Raw genomic sequence first — 20,312 nt, forward strand, 5'->3', positions numbered from 1 at the left:
TATCTGACTTTGTAATAAAAATAAATGAATCTTTAAAAAAATTTTTTTAAAAAATTGCATGAAATTATACTGTAGAAGCAGTATGTAGCATATGCTATCTGCGAATGAGTAACTTGTGTTCAGGCTAAGAAGATAAGACTGACAAAATTAAAGAGTGATTCAAGATGCAAATGGGGTAGGTTATGTCACATAAATGCTCGGTGATGCCTCGTAAGGTTGTTGTAAATCCAGTGATTTTTCCGTTCCATTGCTAGCAAGTTTGAGACCACATGGTACTTTAGCATTGTGTTACATCATTCCCGTATTCTGTTAGTGTAGCTTATGTGAGTCCTTCTTTACAAAAGAGGTAAGACTGATTTCCAAGCCCTGTGACTCACAATCCCACACATTATTGGCTGCCAGTCCCAGGTGTTGGCAGGCACTGTAACCACTGCTGGAATGTATTGCATGCTCATAGTTGAAGAGAGGAAAGCTGAGATACAATGGGCTAGTTGCCTTGCCCTAAATCGGAAATAAGTATGAGGCCAGGCTAGAACTAGACCTTGTGCTGGCTGGCTCAGAGCAGGTGCGCAGCGCAGTTGTTAGGTGTGGCTGTGCTCTGTAATTAAGCCTCTTTGACTTGGGCTGCTCCACTGGCAAATGATGGACACCACCGAGTGACTTTGTAAAGTTGCTGTCACAAGTAATAATAAAAGTACATCTTAAATCTGTGGTGCTCTCACCGCTGTTGCCACTCTGTCATTGCCACATCATTACACAGGCTCAACTCACAGAGGAACAAGGATTTCGCTTAGATTCCCGTAGAGAGAAATTGCTGTTACAATGCCTTACTCACTTTTGGACCTGGTAATTCGTGCTCTTGCTCAGACTGCACAATGCCCAGGCCTCCAAATAGCTTATGTTGTATTGAAAAGGACTGCTTGACAAGGCACAGCACAGGTAGTGCCACAGCGAGGCTGCAGGCTAGGGTAGCAAGCATTACAGAGTATCCAACACACTTCACCCAGCTTGGAAAGCAAGGCCTGTGACTCCAAGCTCTCACATCTTCCTGTGGGTGCGGCTCTGCCACTCCTTGTACTGTGTGTGTGTGCTCACGTACACATGTGTTACACACACACACACACACACACTGCCTGTCTGCGTCTTCCTCACCTCCATTTCTTTGCCCTCATCTTTCCCACAGACTGTCCTTGACCAACACCAGAAATGAACTTGGTTTCTCTAATGCAGAAGGTAATTGGATTTTTCGTTATTGAATGCATCCCTTTAATGACTGTGCCTGCATCTGCCAATTTAGCTGCAAGTGCCTGACATTGATCTGGTGACATGACTTAAAATAAAGACTTGCAGCAAGGGTGAAAGGATCAGTTGCCTGGCATCAAAAAGGCTTTTTGCCTCATCTTGCAATTTCCCTCAGAAAAATGTTTCATCCTTGAATGTCGTTTTTACAACACATGCTGCTGTAATAATTGGCCATAGAACAGCAGACTGCCTCTTTTTAGAAAATAGAATGAGTGTTTCCCAGAAAGTGCCCTGGAGAAAACATTGAAAATTGAATAAAACCCGCCCAGTAATCATTCTGTTCCTTGAAAACAGTAACTGCTGTGCGGACTGTTCCTGGGACAAGATAAATAATGCTGAAGAGAGTTAATTAAGTCTTTTAAAAATCTGGTGAAACATAAAATGTTTATATAAATATTTATTTACTTAACCTTGAGGGTTTTTTTTTTATAATATTGGACACAAGAATAACAAGAATTGTGAAGGGGTGGCAGCTGAGATTCTTGTAGGTGGAAAAACAGCAGTTCTTTCCTTAAGGGAAGTCATGCTATGAAACATCCCAATGCTGGAGAGTCAGTGAAGCTTGAATTTCCCCACTGTCGGGCCTGGTGCTGTGACCCAGTGCCTGAAGCACTGTCTGTACTGCTAGAATCCCTGATGGGCACTGGTTTGAGTCCTGGGTGCTCTACTTCCAATTCCGTTCTCTGCTAATGGCCTGGGAACGTGGTAGAAGATGGCCCAAGCCATTGTCCCTGCACCCACTGGACAGACTCAGCAACTCATGGTTTCTGGCCCAGCCGCAGCCAGTGTGGCTATTCAGGGAATGAACCAGGAGCGTGGAAGTGCTCTCTCTCTCTGTAAGTCTTTCTCTGCGTAACTCTGCCTTTCAAATAAGTGAGTCGATACTTTAATATTTTCTCTACTCTTGCCTGTATCGCTTTTAGTAACAATATAATTCACTTGATTCGTGGTTGATTTTTATTCTGTCTTCTTCACCTTGCTCATTTTGATAATTATCATGAATCATTTTTGGTGGAAATGCAATCCATGAGTATTAGTCTAAGAAAACAAAACCTGGTAATTTTAGAGCTTCAGAAAGAAAGCAAATTGCTCAGAAAACCACCAGTGAACTAGCTCCCTTTCAAATAATGAAACAAGCATTTTTCCTCCTCAATATTTTATGATTAGGTACTTTCATGTTTATCGAGCATTTACCAAAGTGAATTCAGAGTGTATATTAAAGGCAGTTCTGATTCTGAAATCTGGCATCAACAGTGAAGCCATCACAAGTCGAACAGTGTGGGCCTTGAGTCCTAGATGGTAGAATACATGGTAGAACTCCATGGAGGGCATGAGTCGTAGATGGTAGAACTCCATGGAGCAGTGCGTGAGTCGTAGATGGTAGCGGTCTGCAGTTCTCCATGTTGCTTCTCACCAGCCAGGGCACTCTTGGGGACGCTGTCCTGGACATGATGCTGAGGTGGAGTGCAGAGAACTGGAAACCAGTCTTTCCTGGAAACCAGTTCCTTCTGCTGTTGTGATGCCTCATGGCAGGATCAGGAAGTGTGGTCAGCCTTGAGAAAGTTCAAAGAGACGTTTCCTGGATGTGGCATTGCTGCCAGGCCCACTGCAGGGCCTGTCACAGAGGGACCTCTCCACCTCCATCGAGTCACAGTCCTTCGTCATAAAGGATGCAGTTGCACCTGTTCCAAGGTCCATTGTTACTGTTACATGTAATGCTGAGGTGTTAAGAACAAGAGAAAAAGAAAGGGTACTTATGTGGATGGTGGGAATCCTACGAAGGCACTGCAGGCTGCTTCCTTCTATGTCAGTTTCCTTGAGTATGGATGTTTCTTTCCTTTTAATTTGAGCAATTTTGATGAAAATCATAATTACTGAAATAATGTTTGTCTTGTTTTGAAGGAACGGTAAGTTTTCTGGACAAAAGGAAAACTGTGTGTTCATGTGCATACTCAAGCGCGGTTTGGGTTTTCTTTCTTTTTTTTTTCAGATGGAGAAATCCCTGTGAGACTTTTTTAATGCTTTGATAATAGGTTGCCTATTTATGATAATTGGACATTTGCCCAAAACATTATTATGTCACGCAGCTAATGAGCAATTAACTTTGTTAATGGGTCATGAAAACCAAGTGTTTACATCCTAGCTTGTTTTATCATTTCTTCTTTCTACAAATATTTTGGTCCAGTATCTGAAGACATTAGCAAGAAAAAAAATCAACCTCTAAGCCTCACGGATCTCACAGCCTAGAGGGTGGGGGCACAGGTGCCTGACCCGGGGATGGAGCTGAGTGACCACACCGGGCAGCCCAGGGTTGGAACTAGAGCTATCGTTGTTGAAGGAAATGAAAACAATCTAGACCCAGCAACAGTTATTTGGACTTTAGAGTCTCTGGTTTAGGCACACTTGTAAAGAATGATGGTATTTTATTTGTTATATGTATCTTATTTCTACAGAAATGCTAATTCTCAAAAGTCCTAATTAAAGATGACCTTAAGTCATGTTTGAAAAACCTGTGAATATCTGACATGCTGAGTGTCCTTGGATAGGCTTATTCAATAGTCCAAGTCAAATACAAGGGTGACATTTATGATTGAGTGTATTTCTTCTGATTCTTATCTCTTGATAGACCGTAATGTGAAAGTGCGTACACGTTCAGTTCCCAGCAGCCTGTGTCTGCATCAAGCGCTGAGTAAACCCTTTTCCTGGCTTCAGGTCACGGATATGATGCTGCAGGACAAGCCCTACCCCGACTGGGGAAAATCCGCAAGAGCTTTCTGGAAGAAAGGAAACGTTAGGATTATTCTGTTCTGGTAGGACGTGGTTTTATTTGTTTATTTCTGCCCTGTCACCTTCACACAAGGACTCCTTGGGTAGGTAGATTGCTACTCAGAGAGGCTGTACCGGGGACGCTGCACACCTGCGGGCCCCTCTCCTAATGCTGGGGTGCCTGCTTCTTTTCTTACGCTTCGCTGTGGGTCATGCTTACAGGAGAGCTGCCTTGCTGACAGAGCGAAGCACTGAGTTTGACCAGAGGTAAGTGGGGCTTTGGCTCAACAAAACAAGTGGCAGTTTTCATCGGTGAAGTGTGACGGAGGAAAGATGTCTCGTCCCAGCTCTAGCCTGCCCACTCTGCTCAACAGGGTGTGATTTTGAGCTGAAGGTGCAGCCGGAGGAGCCTCCTCCCCAATTCCCCTTGGCTCCCAGGGCTGCTGCTTTGCTCAGATGCGTTAAAGACTCCTGCCCAGGTCTCCAGGGGCCAGCCCTCACAGTGGCCCTACTTTCTGTGCGTGTGTACAAGTTTAGGCAGCAGACAGCAAGCAGGACACTTGCATGTACCCTCCATAGGCACAGGGCCTACTCTGGGAAACTGACATGCCCGCACCCAGACATGTCGCATTGGTGAAAGCTGAATTCAGGCCCCTCTGCAGCACAGGAGGGAAATCTGCTTACCCCTCGTTTTAATTCTGGGTTGTTTTTTATGGGAAACTAAGCACTTGGAGGGAAATATATGCCCTCTGGGTTATCTCACGTGCTTTAACAGTCATTAAACGCTGCTAGATAATACATGACTTCTGAACTCAGTTTTTAGCAGGTGAGCCAAAGTGGATTTCTGAATAATGTGAAAACTGTAGGTGTTAATTCGCACTTTTTTCTAGGGGTCAAGTGTGACAATGTGTTTTTATGGTGTTGTTTCACTTCCATGTTTTGTGCTGTCTGTGAGGTCCCTTGTAGTTCAAATGAGTAACACACAACACAGTGACTGTGGCAGACATATATTTGGGTTGGCTTTGCTCCAGGACCCTTGCTAAGGTGGCTGCTCTGGAATTGCTCTAATTGCAGTTCTATTCTGTATGCTTCCTGCACAGGCCACTGCTGCAGGCACTGTCTCAGGCCCCGGGGTTCCAATTGCTCACCATGAGACCAGGCTCCATCCGTGTGCACATTTTCAATGATTATTTCTAGCACGAATGGTGTTGAATGGGAATGTGGGGAATCTCTGCATTCTACAGAGACCTTCTGATGGTTTCTAAGAACCACAGTGTGAAAGGAGACAGACTGAGAGAGAAGGCATTTGCAGACTGTTTCTCAAGGTGGCACCCGCCGACTGTCGTTGTAGTAGCCCTGGTTTCTGGTCACCTGGTGCTTAGCATTCCCTGTAATCACGTGTAGGGTCACACCCTGCAGGTGTGGTCTCAGCCGCTCTGCATCACAGCTGCTCTCCCACGAGAGAGGAAGCCACCTGGTCTTCCCTGAACCATCTCAGCAGGTTGTTCTGGAATGAATGAAGCTCCCAGCTCTAAGCATTGCTGTTCTGTCTTATGCAATCGGTCTATTTTGGGCATTTGTTATAGCATGGTCGCTGTGAGTAATCTACAGCATACGTTTTTAAGTGCAGAACCACGATTTTATCTTTATATTATGTTTAAAAAATTTTAAGAGCAAGAGGAATAGAGAGAGTTCTTCCATCTGCTGACCTGTTGTCTGAATGCCTGCAGTATCCAGAGCTGGGCTGGGCTGCACACAGGAGCCAGGAGCACCAGCTGGCAGAGACCCACTTGCTTGGGCCGTCACCTGCCTCCCGGGACGTGCTTCACCAGGGAGTCAGGTGGGAAGCAGGGTAACTGGAGTCAGACCAGCTGCTGCAAGGTGGGGTGTGGATGTGTCAAGCAATGCCTTTACTGCCTTGCCATAGCACTTACCCCTAAAGAATGTGGAAAAGTGGAAATAGTAATTTAATGTTTCACTGATTGATTATAGCTTTAAAGGAGGAACAAATAAAATCTATATGTATTCTTATAATTATGTTTTCAGTAAAATTAAGACTGAAGTAACTGAGAGATTTTCATTTTATTATTTAAAAATAGAATTAAGAATTTAACTGAAAAGCTCAAATGCCAGTTTAAAATACTTTTTTCAGTTTATTCATTCCTGTACTGTTTGATTATCTTGGCACAATATTCGTGATTTTAAAAGGAGAAATTCTGGACCCAGCAGAGTAGCCTAGAGGCTGAAGTCCTCACCTTGCACACAGTAGGATCCCATATGGGCGCTGGTTCTAATCCCAGCAGTTCTACTTCCCATCCAGCTCCCTGTTTGTGGCCTGGGAAAGCAGTCAAGGATGGCCCAAAGCCTTGGGATCCTGCACCCATGTGGGAGACCCAGAAGAGGCTCTGGACTCCTGGCTTTAAATCAGCGCAGCTCCGACTGTTGCAGTCGCTTGGGGAGTGAAGCATCGGATGGAAGACCTTCCTCTCTGTCTCTCCTCCTCTCTGTACATCTGCCTTTCCAATAAAAATAAATAAATCTTTTTAAAAAAGAAGAAGAGAAAAATTGGATGTAAAAAGTTGAGCATGAAAATTACGTGGGTAATAAATAAATATTCTTTTCTATTCAGGCTTTTCAGATAAAAGAGATTTAGCAAGCATAAAGGGCATTTGCTTTTCTTTGTAGCCCAAGGAGATAAAATACAGACATTATCAACCAGGTTTTAGATGAGACAAAAGGCAGTATTTACATACTGTGTGTCGCCCCCTTGGAACGAGTGTTTCCTTTTGATTTCCTCTAGTTAAGGGAAGAGATTAGTGTGAGCCATCTGTGGCAAAAATTCAGAGAACAGTTCTTTTTGGGTTGCCATGCACTGTGGTTCAAGGCGAGCCGTAAGCAGTTGGTTCTGGCACTTTTCTGTAGCTGCTTGAGGTTGCTTCGGCTCCCCTGTGCCTGGTCACTGCGTGCTGTGTCCTAGGACCCGTTACTTCCCATGAACGCCCAGAGCTTGCTCTCGGGGGCTCCAGGCTTCCGTACCAGGAGCAGAGCAAGTTGTGGTTGCCTTTGAAAATACTGAACTGGAAGGAAGGACATTCATTGACCACTTTCAAAGTCATTCCGCCATCTACTAGGCAGTGTACATGAGTGGGAATGCCAGGCTCCAATGCCCTACTGTCTTTGGGCTTGCAAGGGAGCTTCTGACAGGCATGCCCACTAGCTTGTATGGGAAGTAAGAGGAAAAACCCACATAAGGCAAGGACTAGGATGCTCATGAGAGCTGCTGGCTCATACTTGTTTCCTCTTGCAGACACATCCTGCTTGCTTTTGCTGGGGAACATCTTGTATCTCTCCTGAAAGCTTAGCTTTATTGCCATTGCTGCTGCTGTAAGGGGGAGATGCTGCTCTGGGCTTAGTGGAGAAAATGCAATAGCAGTTTGGGAGATCTGCCGAACCCTCCAGACTCCACATTTTGGCCCCTCTGAGCTCAGTGCAGTGTGGATCAGGTGGCCTGTGGTGCCCCTGAATACAAACATGGAATAGCCAGGGAAGAGCGCGGGAGGACACTCTTTCTTGGGACAGTTGTGGCAGCTTGTGCCTAGCTGGAGCCCGTGTTGGGGCGGCTGGTCATTGAAGAGTGACCAGGAGAAGCCCAGCTTCCTCTCCAGCTCAGGGCACAGCCAGGCTGCTGAGAAAGTAACATTGGCAGTGGCACACTCCCGAGGTCTGTGGGATTTGTTAAATTCTAGTGCATGGCCTGGCCCATCCCAGAACAGGTCACCACAGCGGAAGGCTCACGTTTGTGTCTTCCAGGCAGGACAGCAAGCAGCAAGGACACTGAGAATAGAGATGCAAATGATGACTGTGTGGTCACATGGTTAGTGGCAAGCCTTGGGCACAAACAGCGTCCTGGGCTCCTCTGTGAGCTGTGTACACTTGTTTTCCATTATGGTTTGCATTTTATTTTCCTTTTGGGGTTGTGGTGTCTCATATTTTGAAAAATACTTTGTCTAGGACTGCAACGATTTAGGTGGGCATCTCTTGACTTTGATAGTCTTAATTCCCCCTTTGAAGAGTCATTTTTTATCTGAAAAGCTGAGGGAGTCTCACGATGAGACAAAGCAAGAGAGAACTCTTACATGCACTGGTTCACTCCCCAAATGGCCTCAAGGCCTGGGCTGGGCCAAGGTCAAGAGCTAGGGGCTTCATCTGGGGGCGCTCAAGTATTTGGGCCTATGCTGCTGCTCTCCCAGGCACTTTAGTAGGGAGCTGGATTGAAAGTGAAGCAGCCGGGACTGAAACCAGCACCTGCATGGTATCCTGGAGTGTAGGTGACAGCTTAATTCACTACACACAATGGCAGCGCTAGATGTTGTTACCTGGGGAACAAGACTGATGGTGTTTCTCCAGCTCTGAATGTCCTAGTTATTAAAATCTAACTGAAGGAATTTCTTTATTTAACACTCACTATACCAGAGTTAAGCAAGATATTATTATTGTCATTAAATATGGTATGGGAAAATAGCATGCTAATCATAACAATAAAACAAATAAACATGACCTCAGGGGCCTGGCTCCATAGCGCAGAAGTCTGAATCTCTGCCTGCACTATCAACAGCCTGTATGGGTGCCGGTTAGTGTCCCAGCTACTCCGTTTCCCATCCAGCTCGCTACTGTGGCCTAGGAAAACAGTGGAGGACGGCTCAAGTCCTTGAGGCCCTGCACCCTTTTGATTGGTCCAGCTTTGACCATTGGAGCCATTTCGTGAATGAACCAGCAGATGAAAAGATCTTTCTCTCTGCTTCTTTCAGCAACTCTGCCTTTCAAATAAAAATAAAACAAATCTTAAGAAAAAAAAAGAGAGAGACTCAGAATCGGAGGGCCTGTGAGGTAAAAGAGTTTTAGCCAGAGCTCTGCCATTGCCTGTGATTGGACAGCTACCTTGGGTTGCCACTTAGTGTTTCCTTCTCTCCTCTTCCATCTCCACCCCTTCCTCCTCCTCTGCTTGCAAAAGAGATAGTTTTGTTCTTCTGTGCAGTTGCTTCTGAGCCCTCTTTGAGCTCAGTAAAGCGGTTTTGTGTTCTAAGGCTGAGCTTCGGATGAGGACAGAATTCTCTTCGGCTTTGCTCCAGAGGGCAGCATATAGACCGATGTGTATAGTCACCGGGAAGCAGACATGAACTAATCCCCTAAAAACCTGAGCTTCTTCATGCTGAATAAGCCTGCCCGATGGCGTCTGGAATTCCCAATCAGTAGAAGTGTTTCTGTGAAGGCTGGATAATAATCCGGTGGGCATGCTATTGAAAAATCTTCACAATGACTGAGAAGAAAAAATTGCTGGAAATTTCCGTCACACTTGAAGATTTTGTATATACTCTTTTTATTCATTATTTTTGAAGAAAGATTTATTTATTTGTTGAAAAGCAGAGTGATAGAGAGGGATATAGCGACAGGGAGAGGAATCTGTCTTCCGTCTGCTGATTCATTCCCTGAATGACAACATGGCCAGGCATCTTCCAGGCCAAAGCCAGGAGTTGAACATTCCACCATGGTTTCCCCACATGGGTGGCGGGGCCCTGAGCCTGGGGCCAGCTTCTGCTGTCTCCCCAGGTACATAAGCTACACGTTGGATCAGAGTTGAGCAGCCAGACTCAAACTGGCCCCCATGTGGAATGCTGGTATCACGAGTGGCAGCTTAATAGCTGTGCCACAACGCCAGCCCTGACTATGTATTCTCAACCAGGAAAAGTATTGTGTGTTTTTCACTGTCTGGTGACTGGAGAAGACAGCAGTGATATTCATTGGAGCTGGTGCGAGGCTGTCTCCACATGGCTCTTAGCAGCCTCCCATCTCTGATTACACTCTGCCTCTAACTGGAGAACATGTTTAATCAGTATCAGATGTTGCTATCTGCTGTGTCAGTTGCCGTAACCTTAAGCACAGCGCTGCTTTACCAGGCTTCTGTTTAACTCTGTCTGCTTCTAGACCTAAGCAGGGAGCACCGAGGATGAGCCTCAGGTGGCTTTCCTGCTGTGTGTGGATTCCTTGTTCCAGATAAGGATGAGATTAATGGTGCATTTTTTTGTGTTGTCATATTACACGGAGGTGTTCATGGAAAAATTAAATCCTCTATTCACGCCTTAGATACTTCCTTCTACATCTGGAGCTAAGCATTAGCACAGTTCTTGCTGAGTTACTTTTTGTGTTGTTGTTAATGTATCCAAGTAAACACTTATTAAATGCTGAGCGCAATGTAGAATCACGGTCAGGAGCATGCTCCTGCGTCACCTGCCTGGCTTCCAACCCTGCCTCCCTCCTCACTGTTGTGAGCTGTCAAGGCTTTTAAGTAACTGTGTTGTTACTCGTGCCAGACCATTTGTGGTGCTAAGAGCATTCATTTGAAAGAGAAACTGAGAGCTTCAATGAGAACAGAAATGAAGAGGCAGCACTAAGCACGCCTTTGCTGCGATGATGCCGAGTTCAGGGAGCTGCAGGGATGGTTCTGTTAAGGAATTAAGAGCTGCCATGTTGTCTTGGGATACACAGGAATGAGCCAGCAGGAGATGTGTGTTTGATGGGGCTGTGGAGGTATGTGGGGGGAGGTCACTGGTGGCACTGAGGCATGGCAGGGTCCAGATAAACACTCTGTATTTGGACCCAGAGCGTGGAAGTAGCGTCTGAGATAGACATGGTCTGATAGGAGCATTTCAGCTTATGCCTCTACCCTCCTGGAGAGGGTGCCACCTACAAGTTTACAGTGTTTGAAGGGAAGTAAGCAGATATCAAGTGAGAATAAAGGGGCTTCTGGAGTGAGACCCAGGGAACTCCTTCAATTAGAGACAGGTCGAGTGAGGGCATCCAGCGGGTCTGGAGACCAGAGCTTCTTAGCGGTCCTGCCCAAAGCAACCATGTGCTGGCAATGGGGACTCTGTACCTTTAGAAACTAATGAATTTTAAACTTCCATCAGAAAACACCTGCAGGAGAGCCCATATTCCAGAAATGGATATGAGTGTAGATTCAGTAGTATCAAAAAAGCAGGTGGCTCTGTAGTACACTGGATAGCGCATTGGACTTCTAGTGACAATAGTATCAAAAAATCTTTATTTTGTAAAGTTCCATGACCTTGGCTGGTCCATTTTCTCATCTAAAGTTGTTTGTGTGTTTGGGAAGGTCCTAAAGTGCTTCTAGTAAATATTAAAGCTAACAACCTAAATCAAAGTTAACTTTAGCATACTCATTCTAGGGAATGCTGTCTGGGATTTACAAGTCACACTTTGGAACGTTATTTAATGACCTGGGAATTTTTTTAAAAGTTAAAAAAAAAGGATACAGACAAGATGACTTTAGGGAATAATGTTTTGAATGGGGAATGTTAAGACCAAAGGAACTGGAGTACATTGTGTTGGCTGATAGTTCTGCTGAAGATGTCAGCGGACAATGTTGAGGCTGCCTTACCTTCGCAGCCAGTGATCGGTGAGTAACGAGCATTGCATGGCGGAAGCCCGACTTCTCACTGTCAGAGACTGAGTTTCTCAGAAGCAAGGGATGGAACTGGTGGTGATGAGCAGTGCAGGAGTGGGTGTCCCCATGCAAGGCAGGCGGACGAGGACACAGAGGATGCTAGGTAGGTTTGCACACAGAGATCTGTGGGTGAGATTCTGGGTGGGTGTGTGTTTCCTCATTCTGAATACAAGAGGGTTTCAGCCGATTAATTGCCCTGCAGCACTGAGCACACCCAGGGGCCCAACCTTGGTGTCTGCTGTCATTGCCGGACAGAAGAGCCAGGGCTCCTGGGAGGAGTGGTTGGATCTTGAGCTGAGAAGGTGGAAGGTGACCCAGGAATGTTTTGCTGTTCCAGAAAGGAAGAAAGTGAGGAAAAGCAAAGACAGGCATCAGCCTGATAGGGTGTCCAGCGGGCTCAGCTGGAGAAGTCTGATCCACAGGCTGCTCAGTGTTGGATTATAGCCTGGACTATCAAGTACAAGTACATCTCTGTGGGTCCTTACGTCCTTACTGACTTAGAGGTAGACTGAATAGATCACCGGTGTGAAGAAGCTGGTCTCCGGTGTGGACAGGTACTGAATGCTTGAGGCTCTGCAGCTTAACACCCACCTCTTGAATCTGAGGTGAGGTTTCCGATTTGATCTGAAGCATGGAGTCTGCAGAAATGTGGTAGACATTACTGCCGTGGATAACACTGTCAGCAATAGTTTGTTCAGTCTCCTGCAGGTTAAGTCCCAAGGGTCTGTGAATGTTACATGATTTTAACATTCTGTGTCTCTTTGGAATCAGTCTTTCCAAGATTGTGTATTTGTTAGAACGCAGTGACAAGGAGCTCCTCCACACCCTTCTGCAGTCACAGGAAGGGCCACCTCCCAAAGCACTGAGTCACCTCGCTGATGATGGCAGGTGTGTGCAGCTAGCCCTGACCCACCTGGCCTGGCAGCCCGGAGTCGCTGGTGACTGTCCCTCAGTGCTTCCCTCTCAGTGCCAGGGCGTCTCAGGCAAATGCACCTGCGTGCAGTCAACGCATGTGCACAAACATACATGCATGGAAACTCACACATGTTATATACAGTATATACACATGTGTGTATATGGATGTTAGAACTTCAGAAAGTCTGTGGAAAATGCGCTGTATCTTTCTTTTTTGAGTATTTATTTATTTTTGTTTGAAAGGCAAAAGGAGAGACATAGAAAGACCGTCTTCTAGGTCACTTCTTAAATGGCCACAATAACCAGAGCTGAGATGGTCCGATGTCAGGAGCCTGGAGCCCCTTCCAACTCTCTCATGTGAGTGTAGGGGCCCAAGCACTTGGGCCTTCCTCCACTGCTTTCCTAGGCACATCAGCAGGGAGCTGGATTAGAAGTGGAGCCATTGAGACTCAAACCAGCACTGTAGGTGGAGGCTTAACCCGCTATACCATGAGGCCAGTCCCAATGCACTTTCTTTTAACTTCATTTTCCAAGAAGCATGTTTCAGCCCACTGCCTCCCAGCCTAACCCGGATAACCCTTCTTCTCGCCTGTGGCAATGAGCTCCGGCTTCGTCCCCATGCCTTCTGTGTATAGGTCTTTCCCAAGCCTCCCGTGCACATCACTGTCTTTTGGTTTGCATGATTCCTGCCTGTTGATAGCCAGACTACTGCCAGGCGATGTCATTTGCTCTGATGGACAGGTGAGTGTAGGTGTCCTTGTTGGGTTAGTGGAGGACTTCGTGAAAACATCTGTCATTGCTTTGTTTCCCGCAGGCCCCCTTTGTCTCTCTCTTCCTCTTCTCTGCCCTCGGTCTCCCCAGACCTGTGTCCTGAAGTGGTCCTGAGCACAACCCCCGCAGTAGGCTCTGCACAGCGTCTGCCTCTTCGTGGGGAGTGGGAGAGCTGAGTCCCAAGAGCCAGACCCTGCAGGACCAGTCCATGTGCACAGTGGTGCTGTGGGTCATGCTGGGAGCCCTGGTCCTGCAGCATCTTCCCATGTCTGCTCCCTGGGGAAACCAGTAGTCTGGGGAGGGAGGAATGGAGGGATCTGTGTGAGGACAGAGGCCTCTCTGTTGTGTCCAATCCGAAGGCACACACGCCTTGGGGTGCCGCTCACACCGTGGTGATGCAGCTGTCGGGGTTTCACTGTGAGACCTGAAGCTGCCCCGTGCTCAGGGAAATGCAGGGCAAGCATCACAGAGGACTGCCAGGAGCTGCGTGAGCATGTCCTTGGCATGTGTTCAGCCACCCCGGTGGCATTGCAAAAATAGCACAGTGATAGCAATTCTGGAATTAAACGAGCAGAATGTTGCCAAGGTTGAAACGAAAAGTGGTAATTTAGCATGTCTTTTTTCCTAGGAAAATGTGAGCTGATTTTTCCTTTTAACATAGGATGTTTATATGTAAGTGTATATTACATATAGCCTTATTTATAGTGTGTGTATATATATGTGTGTATGTATATATAGGTGTATAAGTATACCTCCACTGAATCCAAAATTCATACCCACATCCCATGCAGGCATTTATGTATTTCCTTGGTGTCTGTCTTCTGTGTAAACATCATCACCATCTTTGACTTTACTGTGCATAGTTGTCTGTGCACAGCATGAGAATGCCATACGCAGGTGTCTGAGGCAGTGAGTTGGACGCTCAGCACCGCTGCTGGCTGTGCATGCACTCGAACCTGAGCGACTGGGCCCAGGCAGCTCCAGCCCCTGCATGGAACCCTGGGAGACTCGGCCCAGGCAGTGTTCTGCTCTGATAGGCCCCTGTAGTGATCCAGCTCCCAGACTGCAGTGAGGGAAGGGGAAAGGTCGCTGGCGTTTCTCTGCCTGCGTTGGGTCTTCAGCCCGTGTCCCCACTCACCTGTGCCCGGGTTGGCCTTCAGCCCGTGTCCCCACTCACCTCTGCCCGGGTTGGCCTTCAGCCCGTGTCCCCATTCACCTCTGCCCGCGTTGGGCCTTCAGCCCGTGTCCCCACTCACCTCTGCCCGGGTTGGCCTTCAGCCCGTGTCCCCACTCACCTCTGCCTGCGTTGGGCCTTCAGCCCGTGTCCCCACTCACCTCTGCCTGCGTTGGGCCTTCAGCCCGTGTCCCCACTCACCTCTGCCTGCGTTGGGCCTTCAGCCCGTGTCCCCACTCACCTGTGCCCGGGTTGGCCTTCAGCCCGTGTCCCCATTCACCTCTGCCCGCGTTGGGCCTTCAGCCTGTGTCCCCACTCACCTCTGCCCGGGTTGGCCTTCAGCCCGTGTCCCCACTCACCTCTGCCCACGTTGGGCCTTCAGCCCGTGTCCCCACTCACCTCTGCCCGCGTTGGCCTTCAGCCCGTGTCCCCACTTCACCTTGGGAATGACTACAAGGTCAGGGGTGCTAGTGATACTCTCTCTGCTAGGTACAGGACAACCCTGATGTTCTAAAGCAGCACATTTACACCAAGCTGGAGAACGGGGATGTGTCACATAAGGTCTTTATACGTCCATGGATATTTATTCCCTTGTTAAAAATAGCTGTCTTCTTTTCCATTAAATAACCCATTCCAGCCACCTTCCCCATCCCAGCTTTTTAACTTCATTTGCTGCACACCATGTTTTCCAAAGCCAATTCAGATAAAATGTTTAGTGTCATCATTTAGACCTGCCATTTTCTCCTGCTATGAGCAATTTAAGTGACAGCAATATATTTTGAACATTTTCTGAAAACACATTTTTTCTTTTAATCTATAGGCAAACTCAATTAGTGTTCAGGTCAGTAAGTGGAAAGCCATTTAGAGAATCAATCATTTTGGGTTAAGGAGTAGACACCCTGTGAGCTTGCTAATGGAATGGAAATAATGCCTGGAACCTCATCCCACTGCCGATGGTCTCCATGGAACAATTAAATATGGATGGGGACTGTTTGATGAGGAGTTCAGACACATCAACCTGGGGTTTATAAGTTGGTTTAATTTATTCAGCACCTTCCAGAGAGCTGATGCTTCACGGGCTAAATACATTCCCGGCCCTGCATCCCCATGTACTGGGTGGAGCTTTGACTGACAGTTGCTCACAAATAGTGCTTATTCTTCTTTCAACAACAGGCCAGAGAGGGAGCTGGGAGTTTGGGATTCGGATTCAGCTGCCCAGTAGTGGCTTGTTGGTAAACCTGGTGCCATTGAGAGCGTGTCAGACGGCCTTCCACCTGCTGAATGAAAGCTTCAGCATCGCAGCGTCTCCCATTTCCATTGACGTGGTGGGATTTAGGCCTTGCTAATACAAGCCGCCTTTGTTATCACAGCAGTGACATCTTCAGATCATTGCTTTGCTGCTTCCCAGAGAGAACTCTGTCTGGAGGAACGTGCTGCTGTTTCTGCTCTCAGTGAATACTGGGGCTACTGTGATGTCACTGATTAGATCAGCTACCAAAAAGGCTTGCAAGACAAGACGAGAAGGCAAGATTTTCTTACAGAATCCTCTTTTTTTTTTTTTTTAGTGAGAAAAGGCAGGGTATTTAACATAGGGAAGGACTGGGTCTGCTTTTGTTTTGTTTTTCTGGGAGTTTTCATGCAGAGGTGTGGCATACTTAAAGTAGTCTCTTCCTGGACAGATTTACTCATACGCTAGAGTGAAATATGTAGGAATGAAAGCTGGCCAACAACTGGAATCCATGTTATAAGTTTAAAAAATCCAAGCAGGGTCCTGAATTTGTGAGGATGCTAATTGATTGCTGTGGTGGCTTGGAATTTGTTATCACCCAAGGATGCAGTGAGTGACACCCCTGTGGGATGCCCTGCCATGCCCAGGCTTTCCTCATAGACACAGAGTTACGACTTCATGAAAGGAGAGGATGAGCATCTCCATAATTCACCTGGCGGGGAGATGCAGAGAGCCCTCAAGTGCAGAGCTGACACCCAGGGAGGCCCTTGACAGATTGTCCCTGCTGGCTTATGAGTGTGAACGCCTGTGAGCTGTGTTTGCTGAGTTCTCCAAGGCCATTGATTGGATGCTATTCTCATTCTGAGGGAATCCCGAGGGTGGCCTTGAGATGATGGACACGGCTCCCCGGAAAGCTGCTCCCAGTCCTCTGCGTAGCAGCAGCCAGAGGCCGGCTGCAGCTTGCTGTGCTAGATCACAGAGGACCTGTTTTCCAGCTTAGTCCCTCCTGCGTTAGGTGGATTTATGCAGAGTGCATAAACCACACCCCACAATAAAGGGAGACACTAACCCACTGCGTTAGACCCTGACCCCACAAGTGCTTTAAGGTCTTCAGTCAGTCACAGCTTTTCTAGTCATTTCTCTCTGCATACGTCAAGCCCGTGAACGCAAAGAAAAGGAGTGGACCAGTGAAAATGCCAGTGCCCGCCTCTTAAAATGAGCATGCAGTCCAGCCCCTCAGAGAAGCCCCCACTCCAGGTGGCACAGAGGGCATTCGCCCCCCCTGCTTGCCTGCCCATGGTTCTTTGTGTGCAGGGACACTTAGATTTGGCTGGATGTTCAGTGCCTTTGGTGTCTGCTTATACCCTTCCCTTGTGGAACCTTCCATCCCTTACTCACCTGGCTCCCTTCACTCCAGCCTGCTGCTCCAGGTCCTGATATGTTTCCCGTGGGGTATATAGTCATGGTCCACCTTGCTTAAGAGGCCTCTCTTCTGCTCTGTTCCCCTCTTTCCTATCCTGTCTGGGTCCCCAGGGCTCCTTGGTTCACTCTTCTCTTTAAGGGATTTTATTTAGAAGTTACATCCCCAATGTGTTGGAATGACTTCAATACAAAGCTCATCAGTTCTCATGGTGATGTGTTTTTGTTTTTTTTTTATAATCTATTTTATTGTGTTGTTGACAATCTTTACATAGTTAATTACAGTTAAAGAAAGAAAAAGAAAAGAAAAAAAAAAAAGAAGGTTCAGGGGGATAGGGAAGTGGGTAATACTATTATGTCCACATTGTTTCCATCTTGTATCTGAGGTAAAGGGGGATATTGAAGGGGAAGCCCCATGGTGATGTGTTTTTAATGTGGATGAAACAGATTGGATGTGGCTCCTGGATGCAAATCTGAGAATTCTGACAGCATGATTTGCTCATGTTTGGCTTTGGTTTTTGCCCAGCCTTTGCTGATGTTGAGATAGAATCCACTTCCCGCCCTAACGGCGCAGAGCACCTCCCTTAACCATGGGAGCTGCACTCCTCCCAGGGGCAACCATCTCCAACCCAAGTAAAACCAGGACACTGAATCCTGAGGACATGATGGTGGTTGTTGTGGACAGTCATCATATGGCAAAGAAAGAAGCAAAGGAGACAGGAGGAGAAGATGAAGGACAGAAGGAAGGGAAAAAGCAGCCCTTGCTCTGTATCTTTCTCTTTCTCATCCCCATTCCCTGATGTGACTAAAGTTTAATAAAAATACTGAGGTCTACAGCAAGTGCCTGTAGGTCAGTGAAACTGTTTGATTTCTGGCATGAAATGATGTGTGTCCAGCACTCCCAGTTCGCATGAAGCCTCCTGCCATAGCCCAGCAAAAGAACAGAGAAATAGGAACTTTTGAAAATTGCCCAACAATGTGAATGGATGGATCAAATATATGTGGGATAGGAGACATACTTGACCTGTTAGATTGGCTTTTAAGTGACATGCTCAGGAAGTGACAACATGGCGTTCTTGGCCGAAGGATGCCAAGGGGCAAGCTCAGCAGTGATGAGACGATCGTCCTGTGATTCACTTCAGATGCAAGATCCCAGGCTCCCTGGGAAGTCCCATCTGCGTCAAGGGGCCTGCCCAGGAGGGCCGGCTGCCTGCTTCCCGGGGAGCAAAGGCCCGCAGAGCCCAGGGAAGGCCAGGAAGAGACTCCAGGGAGTGAAAGCCACAGGGCTCAGGCCGTGGGGTCTGCGGGGAGCTCCAGGCCACAGGCCGACTGAGCAGTGGACTCCTGGCTATGGCAGAGCAGAGTGGCTGCCCAGACTGACTGAGCAGGGGCCTGGGCCGTGCTAGTCCATTCCCTGTGACAGGCTTCTCTGTGAGGCTGGCGTTCTTGTTACCATGCTTCACATGGAAGAGCTTGGGCAGAGAAACACATGATTGGTCCTAGGTTATGCCTTAGTAATTGGTGGAAACCCGGTTATGATCCAGGACGACTTCAGAACTTGCAGAGAAGCTGCTGTGCTTTTTCAGCATACACAGCCTACATGCGCATGGAGCACACACAGGATACTTACACCACAGTGTACACACAGTACACACAAAAATGCATATATGTGCATTAGTGTCCTGGCAAAACACACCGACAGCACGCATGTGTACAACACACACATAAAGCATGTGCAGTTATACACATAGTGCACAGTCTCACATGTGTGCACAAACATACATAGTACACCTGTACACAGAGCATTTACAGTTATGTCCCACCCACAACACATGTGCATGTACTCACTAGTGTAGGTGCCACTGTTTCAACACATTGTACACATGGCATACATGCATGCACAACCCAGGTGCACATTTATACAATGTGTGCATAAGCTTGGTGAGCAAAACATACATGTAAGTACTGGTATGGTGAGATAGCAAGCTAATCCTGTGCTAGCACTGCCAGTATCCTTGTGGGCACAGGTTTATGTCCCAGCTGCTCCACTCCCCATCCAGCTCCCTGCTTGTGGCCTGGGAAAGCAGTCGAGGATGGCCCAAAGCCTTGGGACCCTGCACCCATATGGGAGACCTGGAGGAAGCTCTTGGCTCCTGGCTCCAGATTGGCACAGCTCAAGCTGCTGCTGCTATTTGTGGGGAGTTAGCCAAGAGATGGAAGATCTCTGTCTCTTTTTCTGTTTGTAAATTTGCCTTTCAAATAAAACACAAATAAACATCTTTAAAATTACAAAAACCATATTCATAGCACACATGGACACACGTGCACACATCGAGCATGCATGCTGTTATCTATATACACAGTACATAATTAAACATATGCTTGCATAAATGCACACAGCACACATATGCACGGGACGAATGTGAGTGCGGCTGTACACAGCACATAGGTACACATACAGATCCTTACAGCATCCTGCATAAAGTGCACACTCTGCACATGTACACACACGCATACAGCACAAACACACAGCACACGTGCACTCCCACACATGAGCAACATGCATAAAGCTCACACATGTACACAGGCATAGCATGCTCACAACACACATGGACACTGCATTCTTACAGAACACGCACACGTGTGCCTCTAAGAAAATCTGGATGAAGACCAGCCCAAGAGCAAGGCCCCAGCAGTAAAGTGAGCCCCGTTCCCATTGGCTCATTCTAGTTTCCGCTGTGTACCTTTGCGTGTTTTCTGTGGGGGGTTCCTGCTGCACACTGCTGCAGGCGTGGACGGCTGTGGAGGAGGCTGCTTGCTCATGGCTTGACTGGAGGTCCCTGGACAACACGGGATCCCCAGAGGTGCTTCACATTAGTTTTATCACATGCGGCTGCAGTCATACAACTGGAAATCCCAACTGGGGACATCTTTGGGTGTGGCAGTTTTGAGAAAACTATAAGTGATCACATCAGTGTATAAAAACATAATGTACACATATGTGTACACACAAATAAGGACAATGCAAAACTTACACATGCTTAAATGTATGTGTGAATTGTATATAGATATATATTCGTACAGAATCTACATGTACTTTGAGAGGGCCGTGATTTCTTCTGTTTTCTATTGTGTTTCTGCATCTGTTGGTAGCTGTCCCATCCAGCCTGCAATATTGAAAGCTCTGTGGGTGAAGCGTCTGGAATCTCATTATTGTA

The 20,312-nt window shown here is 47.1% G+C and overlaps 1 protein-coding gene across 3 annotated transcripts in view; it reads left to right on the top strand.

The window, feature by feature from the left end:
- TMEM117 (transmembrane protein 117) overlaps positions 1-20,312 on the top strand; it is a 269,877-nt gene that overhangs the window by 169,504 nt on the left and 80,061 nt on the right. For all 3 annotated transcript variants that reach the window (XM_058656042.1, XM_058656044.1, XM_058656043.1), the window contains exon 5: positions 4,015-4,112. In XM_058656042.1, coding sequence (XP_058512025.1) covers positions 4,015-4,112 — 98 coding nt within the window. The remainder of the gene's footprint in view (positions 1-4,014; positions 4,113-20,312) is intronic.

This window comes from Ochotona princeps, chromosome 27 (assembly GCF_030435755.1).
Source record: "Ochotona princeps isolate mOchPri1 chromosome 27, mOchPri1.hap1, whole genome shotgun sequence".
Lineage (NCBI taxonomy): Eukaryota > Metazoa > Chordata > Mammalia > Lagomorpha > Ochotonidae > Ochotona > Ochotona princeps.